Below are 12,594 nucleotides of genomic sequence, written 5' to 3'. Positions count from 1 at the left end.
AGCTTAGATCTACGTAAACAATGCCGATGGATTAATTATCAGTGCAGATGTAAACAATTAACTGGGTGTTGTTTTGACAAATCAATGTTTGAAGTCAATTAAAATGGCTTCCGATAGAACTAGATCGTTATCAGGGCCAGCAGGAGAAGTTGAACCAAACACATGTCTCTGATTGAACCAAGAAAAAGAGAAACAATATTTATGTACGTATCAAGAAATCTTGGAAAAAAAAACTTTCATTCTAGATAAAATAAAGTGATCAAAGACAGTGTAGGCCTAACTTCACATTTAATATATACATATTGCAGTAGTTAATTAATTAAGAGAGAGGAAAAATAACTTCAAAACTAAAATTGATATACTTTCAAATTTAGCAGAAACTGAAAAGGCTTTTTATAAAAATGCACACTTACTTCAGGTCAATACTGAAATATGAAACCTTCAATTCTCTTTTTTTTAACATGTAAATTTAATCAAATTATGTATGAATTTTTTGTCATTGTAAATTAAAGCCTTTTTCAATAAAAGACTTCTCAATACACAAATACTTTGTGTATATATAATTTTGTATAAAATTTAATCATGGCAAATATGTCGTGAATGTCGTTACGCGTTATGACCAGATTTTTTACTTTCCAAATCTGGTCATGGCCAGATTTTGACATGCTGGAGGTTGGCAAGTATGTCATTTGCATTTCTTATTTGTGATTCTTGAGTGTGAAATCAGTCTGCTACAATAAATTTTCACAACATTTGAACTTTTCTCCTCAAATACAAAATAAATCAAATGGTTCATGGCCATTAATAATCACAGTTTAAAGATTGTTTAGAAATTTTTGAATCTTTTTGCACTTGAATAAATGTTGATTAATAAAAATATTAAGTGTATATTATGTTGGAATTACAGGTGAACTCCTTGGAGTTTCTAGGACAGTACCTGCTGGAGAAAGCTGGTGTTGATGATCTCGCCTTCACTAGCTCATTAGAAAAGGTAAATTGATTTAAATAGTTAGTCTCATTGTTCCCTGCTTTTGCAAAAGTGCAGGGATACTGATGTTAAATCTAAATAATCTGTAAGTTTGCTTAAAAGAAAAGTTACCTTTTGTCAAAACTTTTGAATGAGAAAAGGTAGGACTTTTTTTGTTTCACATATATTTCCTTTTACGAGATCATTGCAGTGTACTAAAGATAAATTACACTTTGACCTTTGAGTGAGAACATATGGCTTTAATTTAATGCATGTGCATTACATGTGACAAGATAATTGTAAATGTACTTATAAGACCCTAAAAGAGGGGAAACAGAATTTGCTTATTCTGTTATAAGTGAAAAAAAGTAATCATGAACTTTGAACAGCTATATCATAATTGTTAGTATGAAAATGACCCAACATAGAGAAAAATTGTGAAATTGAATTATGACTCAAAGGTAGCTAACACAATGGATGTTGGATAATAAAAATAATGTCTTTTTAAATTTGTCTTAGTCCCTTGTACCAGCTGAGCGTTATGAGGATGAAGATGAAGAGGTTACCAGGATCAATGGTCACGGTCAAACTGAGGGTCAGGAGGAAGAGGTCAAGGCCGACTGGGGAGGTAAAAAAATTATCACACTCAAATTTTAACATGAAGAAAAAGTAGTAAAAGCATGAGAAATAAAGTTTTTATTCCTTTAAATGTAATACTTTCAGTGCAGTTATGTTCATTCTTTGTGAAGTAACATATTTTATCTATAATAAACATAGGTCATGTATAAAATACAAAATGAGTCATCATTAGAATTTACTAGTAGGGAATTGAAGGGGTGAAGTTTGATTGGGTTTCTGATACTGTGTTTATGGAGAAATTCATTTAAAGTGAAGAAAGACAAATGCATATATGTGACAAAAAAAATGAAAAAAATATAATATAGCTTTCCTTCATTACAATTAGTTTCTAAAATTAACATCCTACATTGGAAATGGGGGGGGGGATCTTTTTCCTTGTAATGCTTACAAGTTAAACAGTGCATGCTTTATTTTTCCTATAAGCCTATCATCCTTTTTTAAAAACATTTTTATAAGCTGTGATAAAAAATCATGATAGAACTTGTATTATGCATTGTGCATAGATTAGTTTGAAGCATTGTTTTTAGAAGTTTGTCATCCATTTGCATGTTGAAAATAGATGAAGTACAAGTAGATCTTTCATAAGAATTATTTTATAAAGTAAAAAAAAAATCATTTAATGACAACATAAAATTCACACTACATGACAAATTTGTTTCTTTAATATTATAAATAACATCAAAAGTGAGTGTCATTTCATGCAGCTTTGTGTCATTTTACTTTCTCTCTGCTTGCTTGATGCAGACATTGAACCAGAGGATCGAGAAATAGAAAATTACTACACACAACACCATGATCATGATAGTTCTGGTAAATAGGTCATTGTCCATCAGGGGTCATATCAAAAGTCTGAACTGCAGTCTACTTCAGTTTTATAAATTTATATCAAAGTTGTTGAATTTAATTATTATCAGATGTATCATAATAACCTGTTTTAAATGAAAAAGCTTTTGATGTGACCCCTACATGTATATCATTATCTACATATAGCTTTGCATGATCAGCAGCAATTACTAGATGTCAAGAGTTTTATATATACTTTATATTCATATAGAATTACATTGCTTTAGTATCCTGTATATATCAGGGATGGGGTCAATTACTTTAAAAAGTAATTAATTAAATTACAATTACTTTGACTTTTTCTTCAATTAAATTACAATTAAATTACAGGCTTTCTAAGACATGTAATTAATTAAATTACAATTACTTTACAAAAGTAATTAATTAAATTACAAATTACATTTCAAATTTTTTGGAAAATCCTATAGTCCTTGTCAATGAATATACAGAAGAGGGATCATTCATAAAGCAGATCTCGACTGCACAAAAATACAAGAAATAATGTGGTAGAGCCATTTTGTATATTTGTGATTTAAATTTTAACTTTTATTAACAAAACAGTAAAGAACTACTTGAGATCAGTTTGATGCAGTTTTCTCCACATAAACCCTACATGTACACAAACTGCATGTGGTATGATATTTGATTAAACAGGGGATATTTCAATAGAGTGTAATATGTCACAACTGTAACCCCTCAAATTAAATATTTCTTTTGAAGTAAATCTAAAACTCCTTATATTGCTATTTATGCAGAACATTTTTACTTCATAAATAATATTTGTACAGAACAAAACTTTTTCAGATACAAAATTCATTCATAAAGTTCTGTTTAGACATTAAAATAATTATCAAATTGAAGGTGTTTCTTTTCTCAAACTAGCAAAGCATTTGAAATTGAAATAATTATCCCCCTGCATTGGCTTTGTCTTATTAATCATGGAATGAATACCTCTTGAGAGGAGTTGATTTGTTTTGATTGCAATTTACACCTGTGATCTGGAGGACAATTATCTCTTATCAACAAGAGAGAACTTAATTAATGACACACATTCCTTTTCTTTTTTCTTGACACACATATTCTGCATTGACCAAGCAACAAACTTAAGATTAAGATATAATAAATGTGTATTTCATAGCTGAATAGACCTAAGAAGGGTGGTGCAAAATTCAGATAAACATGAAAAAAAAAATATAATAAATAGAAAGAAACTAGATTAACTTCAATCTGTAAAATTGAAGGATTGAGGATATGTTTTGCAATAAAAACACAGTAAAATGGGGAGGTAGTGGTGACAGTATATCATTTGAATACGTGTACATGTGTATCATACATGTATAAAGTAATTGAATGTAATTGAAAAAGTAATTGAAATTACATGGTATTTATTCAGTGTAATTAATTAAATTACAATTACATGTAATTGAAAAAATGTTCAATTACAAATTACTTGCAACTACTTCAAAAAATGTAATTAATTACAGCCAATTACAATTACTTTTTTCAATTACCCCATCCCTGGTATATATCCAGTGATTGGGAAGGGCTTGCGCCACGCGCCATAGACGCATTGAAGTGAAAAATGGCGCATTAAACCAATCAATCATGGCGCCAAGGTGCGCATTCATTTTTTTAGCGATATTAGAAAATATTTTGCATATGACTTTCTTTCTTGTTTTACTTTCGTTTTAAATGCAGTCAATTAAAACAACAAATCTCATTGGTTGAAACCTGTCAAAAAGTACTTCCGGTTAAACGAAGCACTTACATGAGGTACAATACTTCATTCATTTGTATGGTAGGGCTGTTCCCTTTCCAAAAATGTCGTAATTTTAACACAAAATACGGGTCAGTTATATTCTAAGCAAGTTCCTTTAAATTTGTTGCATTTCATGTGTTAAAAATCGGATTCGGTTAATTAAAACGTGTTTTCTCATGTATTTCATATCTGTTTGTCACTTTGTTATTTCTTAAAATGGCCCTTCAGATTATATTGATGGCCCATTCATTTTCGAAATGGCCCACCAAAAATGTTGACAGTTGCGCCATAGTCCCATCGACCATTTTGGCCTTCCCAATCACTGTATATCAATCTTATTAAGGCTTTAAGAAATGCATTCATGGGGGAAATTTTCAGGACTCTTACCATATACTTCATATTTCAGATAGTATTTAAATCTTGACAAGGTTTTACATCCTAAAATCCCTACTTCCTTTATAACCATCCCACTCCGTCTAGGGCTCCATCTCACCCCCTGCTTTATCTAGGGCTTGAAAGCTTAGAAGAGAAGTTTGAAGTTATGGTATTGATCAAATGTCCAAAGAGTAGCAGAGGAAAAGTTGATAAACTTAAAAGCTGTAGTTTTGTCTTTTTCTCTTTCCTAACCTAGTAAAATAAAATATGAATGAAATTTAGGAAAAAATTCCATGCATCTACCCCGGTATATATATTTATAGATAAGCTTAAAAGTAGCCTTGCAGCAAAGAACTTAATCCTCCTTACTATTGGCTTCAGAAGATATAGATATTTATGTGAATGATTTCTATTTGCTTCTTTAAAATGTTAAAGAGATTAGAGTTGAAAAAGGAACCTATATTAAACAGGATATATGCTATCTTACCCTATGTTTGGTAATTTCCAGAACAACACCATTACAATGCCTCCTTGATTATGTATTTCATGCTTATTCAGTCTATATATTCAGTATACATATAATTAATATGCTGTATATTTCATGCTTACTATATAGATATTTGTTACTCTTCTAACTCAAGATTGTCTTGTCAGAATATGATCTGTATGCAAGTTTAAAAAGAATTATAGTAAATGTTCTATATTATGTTAATGTAAGAAGTAAATAACTGAGTGAACACATTTTATTTTTCATTGCTAATATTTTAGCATATTCTGTTTATTCAGGCAGATACATTATTTCCTGTGATTACAATTTTAATCAGAAGTAGATTATTTAGTACTGTAAACCAACTTTTATTTGCATGCAGGAAATATCTGTAAATTTCATAGGGATTCCTTGCAGATTTCCACAAGTGTTTAATCAAAGCATTTATTATAAATGGTATCTAATCTATGTGAAGTCATAAAGATTGTCTCCTTTTAGATTGATGAATATCAAATAATTCTTTTTACAAATAAATGTTTGTTTACAGTGTATCATTCTATAGGAAAAAAAGTATGACTACATTTATTCTAGCATGTGTACTTGTGATATTATGCTTAGGTGTTTACTATTAATTAAATATTTAGAACATAGTTATAGTTCTCCATTAGATGATCCAAATTTTAAGGTTTAAGAGGCAAGTTTATAGGAACACAAATGCAAGTGGTCTTAAAGTTCCGGAAGATGTCACAATTGAATTCTTATGAATTAGACCAAACTGCAAATAAAAAGCCAGTATTTCATAATTCATCTAAATAAATATTATATACTTGTGTGAAGCAGCTTATCAAGTAATGAGTGTTCTAAGTATTGCCGTTAACATGTCTTGATAATATAACTATTTGTCCTAACACTGTAGACCCACCCCCACTAGACGACTCTTCACATCAGTTGGATGAGGAAAACGATGATATTGTCAAAGACAGGAGTCTGAGTGGTAAAGCATCACTAAACCTTTAGTAATCTGATTATACTCTTATCCTTTTATACTCACTCTCCTCAGTATTCAGCATTTGATAGTACATTTTAGTTGCTTTTCAGTTCTGTAGAGTTTTGCTTGATTTAAAGGTGAAAATAGGACTGCATTTAACATATCTTAAAAGGGTTGGGACTCCCTTCTTCTTTCTTTTTTTCAGTGAAAGATTACTTTTCCTTTTAAATGTGCTTGTTAGATATAAACACTGACATAAGTCTTATAAGCACTGATGTAGTAGCTATCAAGGAACTTTTACTTTTATCACCTTTCACTATATTCAGATAAAAAGCAAATATATTGTTTTCTATGCTTTTCTTGCATACTAAATTGCTTGTCTGTTTTATATGCATACTGGAGAAAACCAATACTACTGTCCCCTCCATTTTGGAATTAAATGTGTATCAGGCCATACCAATTTCTAATATAGTTCGTCGGATTCGCCGCTTCTATTTTTAACAAATCCAAATTATAATATTAAAAAAAAATTTCGCGCGCGCGTCCAAAAATATCTGAATACAAATTTTTTTCTCGACTTTTTACACAAAACGCAGAAAAGACTTGGAAATTTGTATGACAGAAGCGCGGGATTTAGTGTTTGTTTGTACTTTGTAGCAGTCTGTAAAGTTTTGAAAGATGCCCGTGTAACTGTTTGTATGTACCAGGGGTGAGCATTTAGCATATCCAAACAACCAGGGATCGGGCTAGTTGTTTTCTGCAAGGAGGTAGCCCGTCGGGCTAGTAAAAAACATAACTACACAAGCAATGCAGCAATGACAAGAGCAATCGGTATTTTCACTTGTGTTTGTTATAAAATTCCCAACCAGTTAAAATTTTCCAGACAACATGCTCCTATTGCCAATAAATCTCCATAATCTTATCTGTTTTGTACTTCTATCTGACTTAATTACTTCCAAAAACGATCGTTTTTTCCTAATCCGAATTTCCTCTATTTCTCAATTTATGGTAAATACATGCAGATATCTCATTAAATTATTTACGATTTTCCAATGAACTGAAAGATAAGTGTTTTGTGACTCACATAAAATATATTTCCAGTGTATTTAATGATTTAAGATGAAAACAAAATGAATTTGATTTTATTCTAAATGATCTAGTGCAATGATCAAGAAAAAGGGAAGATAATTCATTTAAATTAATTTAATTTTTTTCATAATAATTTATGCATCATTAATATGTAATTGATAGTGAGAACTTTTAACTTTAATTTAAAAAAGAATGACCCCAGTACCCTGACTTTTTCAGCAATTAATTTCTTCTCCAGATAAGTATTTATTTTAATTTTTGCCCCTCTGTTTGGGTTAGTAACTTTTTACTAGGGGCTATTAACTTGAAAGCTGCCACTAGCCTGTGGGAAAGTACTTGATTTTTTCCTCAATTGCACACCCCTGTGTACTATAGAAGAACTTAGAAATTTTTGCCACTTATATTAATTATATTCGCTCGCCTCATAATTTTGAAAATTGAAATTAAAAAAATAATATTAATAAAATATTTTCGCTCGCTCGCCTCTCTTTTTATTTTTGAAAATCCGAAGAACTATGTTACAAATTGGTGTGGCCTCATTATAATGTTTTACATGTATTTTTTATTTACATATATCTTGAACTATATGAAGGATATATGATACATTTAAATGTGGGTATTGGTACATGTCTGTATTTTAGGACCTGTATTGGTTGTGAATAATGCAAATACATGTACATGTATCAAATTCACAAATTATTAAGAAATTGTAAGCTTTGTATGACTACATGAAAAATTGATATCCAGTATGCAGTAAAACATGACCTCATTTGTTATTTTCATGATTTTGAAAGAAAAAGTGTGTATGATCTGTCTTTAACTGTGAACAAATATCTTAAGAACAGTTCTGGGTCATCAGATTTTAATTTTCATGCTTGATTGTAATAAAATTCAAGTCCATTTTTCTTGCATAATTTAACATTAATATTTGTTATCTTTATTAAACACATGAATATGATAACTTATGTTTTATTTACAGAGACTGTCAGACCCCCAGCAGACATGCCAGAGAAAGCACAAATGGAACAGAGTGAAAAAGAAGAAAACCGACGTCAAAGACAACAGAAAAATCAGCGGCTCGTTCAACAGGCGGACAATTTACGAGTCACGTTCGGCTCCATGAGGCTCACTGGCAAATATGAACGACTGGTAAAATCGGCATCTAGTGGTATTAAACTGGTAAAATGGGCATCTAGTGGTATTGAAAATATGGAAGTTTGAAGGATATTTTTTAAATATTGTAAATAAGCACTGGGAGCACTGGGAAGTAAACTTTATTTGTAGAAAATTTAACTAAAAATCAACTATTTAAAAACTTTCATTTTTAGACCCGGACTATAGTCAACTTTTACAGGAGATATGAATTATTTTAGGAGTGCTTTGTTTTCAGCTCACCTGAGCCGAAGGCTCAAGTGAGCTTTTCTGATCAAAATTTGTCCATTGTCTGTCGTCGTCGTCGTAAACTTTTCACATTTTCGACTTCTTCTCAAGAACCGCTGGGCCAATTTCAACCAAACTTGCCACAAAGTATCATTGGGTGAAGGAGATTCAAGTTTGTTCAAATGAGGGGCCACGCCCTCATTCAAGGGGAGATAATTGGGAATTAATGAAAATTTAGTGGCATATTTTAAAAGTCTTCTTCTCAAGAACCACTGTGCCAGGAAAGATGAAACTTATGGGGAAACATCCTCAGGTAGTGTAGATTCAAATTTCTTCAAATCATGACCCCCGGGGGTAGGGCGGGGCCAAAATGGCCGACCAAAGTTTTACATAGAAATATATAGGAAATTTCTTTAAAAATCTTCTTGTCAAGAATGACAAAGCCATAATTCATCATATTTATATGGAAGCATGTTCAGGTAGTGTAGATTCAAGTTTGTTCAAATCATGACCCCCTGGGGTAGGGCGTGGCCAAAATGGCCGACCAAACTTTTACATAGAAATATATAGGAAATTTCTTTAAAAAATCTTCTTGTCAAGAATGACAAAGCCATAATTCATCATATTTATATGGAAGCATGTTCAGGTAGTGTAGATTCAAGTTTGTTCAAATCATTACCCCCCGGGGTAGGGCGTGGCCAAAATGGCCGACCAAACTTTTACGTAGAAATATATAGGAAAATTCTTTAAAAATCTTCTTCCCAAGAATGACAAAGCCACAATTCATCATATTTATATGGAAGCATGTTCAGGTAGTGTAGATTCAAGTTTGTTCAAATCATGACCCCCTGGGGTAGGGCGGGGCCAAAATGGCCGACCAAATTTTTACATAGAAATATATAAGAAAATTCTTTGAAAATCTTCTTCTCAAGAATGACAAAGCCATAATTCATCATATATATATATATGGAAGCATGCTCAGGTAGTGTAGTTTCAAATTTGTTCAAATCATGACCCCCCGGGGTAGGGCGGGGCCAAAATGGCCGACCAAAGTTTTACATAGAAATATATAGGAAAATTCTTAAAAATCTTCTTCACAAGAATGACAAAGCCATAATTTATCATATTTATATGTAATCATGTTCAGGTATTGTAGATTCAAGTTTGTTCAAATCATGACCCCCCGGGGGTAGGGTGGGGCCAAAATGGCCATCCAAAGTTTTACATAGAAATATATAGGAAAATTCTTTAAACATCTTCTTCTCAAGAATGACAAAGCCATAATTCATCATATTTATATAGAAGCATGCTCAGGTAGTGTAGATTCAAGTTTGTTCAAATCATGACCCCCAGGGGTAGGGCGTGGCCAAAATGGCCGACCAAAGTTTTTAAAGATATATATAGGAAAATTCTTTAAAAATCATTTTCTAAAAAATAGCAAATCCATGATTGGTCATGGGACTACTTTTGGATTTAAACTTTACAGTAAAAAGCCATTTTCTACTTTTTCCTACCCTTAGTGCTCAGGTGAGCATGTGGCCCATGGGCCTCTTGTTTTGTTATCATATTTCTGGTGCATTGAAGATTTGTTTGATTTTTCAGAGTGCTAAGCAATTCCATGACCATCCAGAAAAGAGAACGCCCATTGCCATGGAGATACTTAGTAGCGAGGTGGAGTACAACAGAACTCTTCAGGCAGTGAAGAAAGTTTATGTCGATCCACTACGAGCCGCCTTAAATTCAAACAGGTAATGTCAAAGTGTAGTGCTGGTGATGCTTCTGAGTGTCTATAACGGTGCTTTACAACCATAGAAGTTGGAAGACCCTGTTGTATGACACCTTAATGAAGGATATAAATTGAAAGTATTTTTTTAGAATCTGTATATTTGAGGATCTAGTTTTATATTCAAAATTTGAAAACAGATCCAGTAAGACTTTTTTTTTCTTGAAACTGAATGAAAATGAATGAACTGACAGAGGATAATGCCATGAAACAATAAGGGAATGAAATCTTTAAAAAAAAAAAAAACCAGAAAAAGTATTTGCTGCTCTTTTTTTTTCAAATTTAATGCACTTAAACAGCAACCTATTCATGATAATTTATTTTGATCACTGAATATACTGTAGTAGCTGAATGATCCCTTTTTCCCCATTCCCCACCCACAGTTCCCCCTCACTTTTCACACACAATGACCTTGGCTTGGACAAGCCTAGATCCTTACATTGAATGAGAAGCTGCACTTCACATGCCTCAGACAGAATGTGAATTTTACTATTGTCACTATCTGCGACTAGGATGTGGTTGAATTTGTCGGTGGCAATCCCATATGGAACAAATGTACCTTTTGTAGGACGATATGTTGCTTGAACTAATCCAGTCCGACTGACAACTAGGACAGACTTTTTTGCTTTGTCTGATACACAAATGTTTTTAATTTCATTAACTGCAATATACCATGGGTATGAAAATATAGGTTTTCCAGTAGAACTTTTTTCTATGCTGTTTTCCAGTTCTCCAGAAGAAGTGTAAACACAGATTTTTCCTCTTTTGTTGTTCAAGAGGCTGACAAAGATTTTATGGTCAGAGGAACAACAAATTCCCCCTGTTGGAGACCAGTCCCCACATCGAATAAGATCCATGTTAGTTTTCTTCTGTGGAGAGAACTGACTTACAGTTCTCCTGCTTTTATCTGTGGTCAGTAAATGTCCAGCTCTGTTGATCACTAGGCCCTGCATCTCGTTGATTTCCATCCAGTCATTGACAGTCCTGGTGAAATACTGGGCCCCGATTTCTCCTTCTTCATTTATCTGTATCACCTGGAATTTATTCATGGAGATCCAGATGACCCCATCCTGACCCTGAGTGATATCCATGTTGGTGGATGAACTGATCTGTAGTTTTTTGAGAACTGCCACATCCCCAAGAGTTGGCTGTGGTATGGGCTGTGGCGGTATGGACACTTGAGCCTGGAGAAAAGGTTTATCTAGTATCCCAAGGTCTCTTTTAATGCTTGACTCTTTGTCCTCTGACCAGCAGATAGATTCACTGGAACGAATGGAATTCTGAAAACTCTTTAAATTGTCTATTTTCTGTTGTACTTCAGTATCGATATTGGTGCCTTCTGCTGACATTTTGTCTTCACTATTAACTAAACTTTGAGCAGTTTCCAAATGCTGTAAGATCTCATTCTGTAAAGCATGAGCGGAATCCATTTCAGATTTTTCAATGTCTTTCAGTATTTGTTCATCTTTGTCAAGTTTTTCTAGAATCTCTGTGATCTTTTTCTGTGCAGTTTCTTTGATTTCTGTCTGCACCTTAGAGATCCCAGCCTGAAAATCTTTGATCCCTGTTTGGACTTTAGACAATCTGGATTGTAAATTAGGTATTACTGATGTCCTCAGGTTTTCTACTTCAGAAAGGGAGGCCAACATTCTGTTTTATTCCTCACATAAACACAGAGCACAATAGATATGTACGTCCCATCTACATGGATTTTATCCAGTCCTGTAGAGGGTGATTTATCATGGACATTTATTTTGTCTTTTCCAGTCAAGTACTATTATCACATGTCATATCCTTCAACTGCACTCGAGGTTTTCCTAAATTGTCAAGGGTTTTTTGCTTAGTCCAAATTTCAAGGGGAAATGCTATATATATGAACAAACCAATTTTCAAAAAATTACTTCCTTACTTGAGTAATTTATATTTTCCTGTATAGGGAGGAGGAAAAATGTGATGTCTCACTATTGATTTAAATGAAAATGTCAGTTTAAGTTCCCTAATCAGTTTATAAGTGTCGACATACACATTACACTGTTGACAAAGTAAAAGCTCATTTCCTCCTCTGAGGATTTTAATTACTGATTCTAATTACTACTTTGCGTTATGTGAGAGAATTTTTTTTGTTTTATTTTTCAGGGCAATAGCAAGTTTTCAAAATGTACAGATTATTTTTACTGACTTGCTGCAGTTGTTGGATGCAAGCAGGTAAATAAAGACAACAGAGACGTCTGTATTGTTTATAATTAATGAAAAACTTAGCTTCAACCTTGATATTCCTCTTCAA

At 32.7% G+C, this 12,594-nt stretch overlaps 1 protein-coding gene across 1 annotated transcript; it reads left to right on the top strand.

Moving 5' to 3' along the window:
* Nucleotides 1–907: 907 nt before the first annotated feature.
* On the top strand, nucleotides 908–12,515 carry LOC134256613 (uncharacterized; the record flags this gene model as incomplete). The annotated part of the gene is made up of 7 exons (XM_062739292.1): nucleotides 908–991; nucleotides 1,487–1,595; nucleotides 2,351–2,416; nucleotides 5,987–6,064; nucleotides 8,127–8,296; nucleotides 10,130–10,275; nucleotides 12,447–12,515. Coding segments are annotated over 7 exons (722 nt in total), but the record flags the coding sequence as incomplete, so codon positions are not given.
* Nucleotides 12,516–12,594: the final 79 nt, after the last annotated feature.

This window comes from Saccostrea cucullata, unplaced genomic scaffold (assembly GCF_032062105.1).
Source record: "Saccostrea cucullata isolate Sc308-1 unplaced genomic scaffold, CSIRO_AGI_Scuc_v1 ctg18973, whole genome shotgun sequence".
Lineage (NCBI taxonomy): Eukaryota > Metazoa > Mollusca > Bivalvia > Ostreida > Ostreidae > Saccostrea > Saccostrea cuccullata.
Note: the sequence above shows the minus strand (reverse complement) of the source record. Positions and strands in the feature narration are given on the sequence as shown.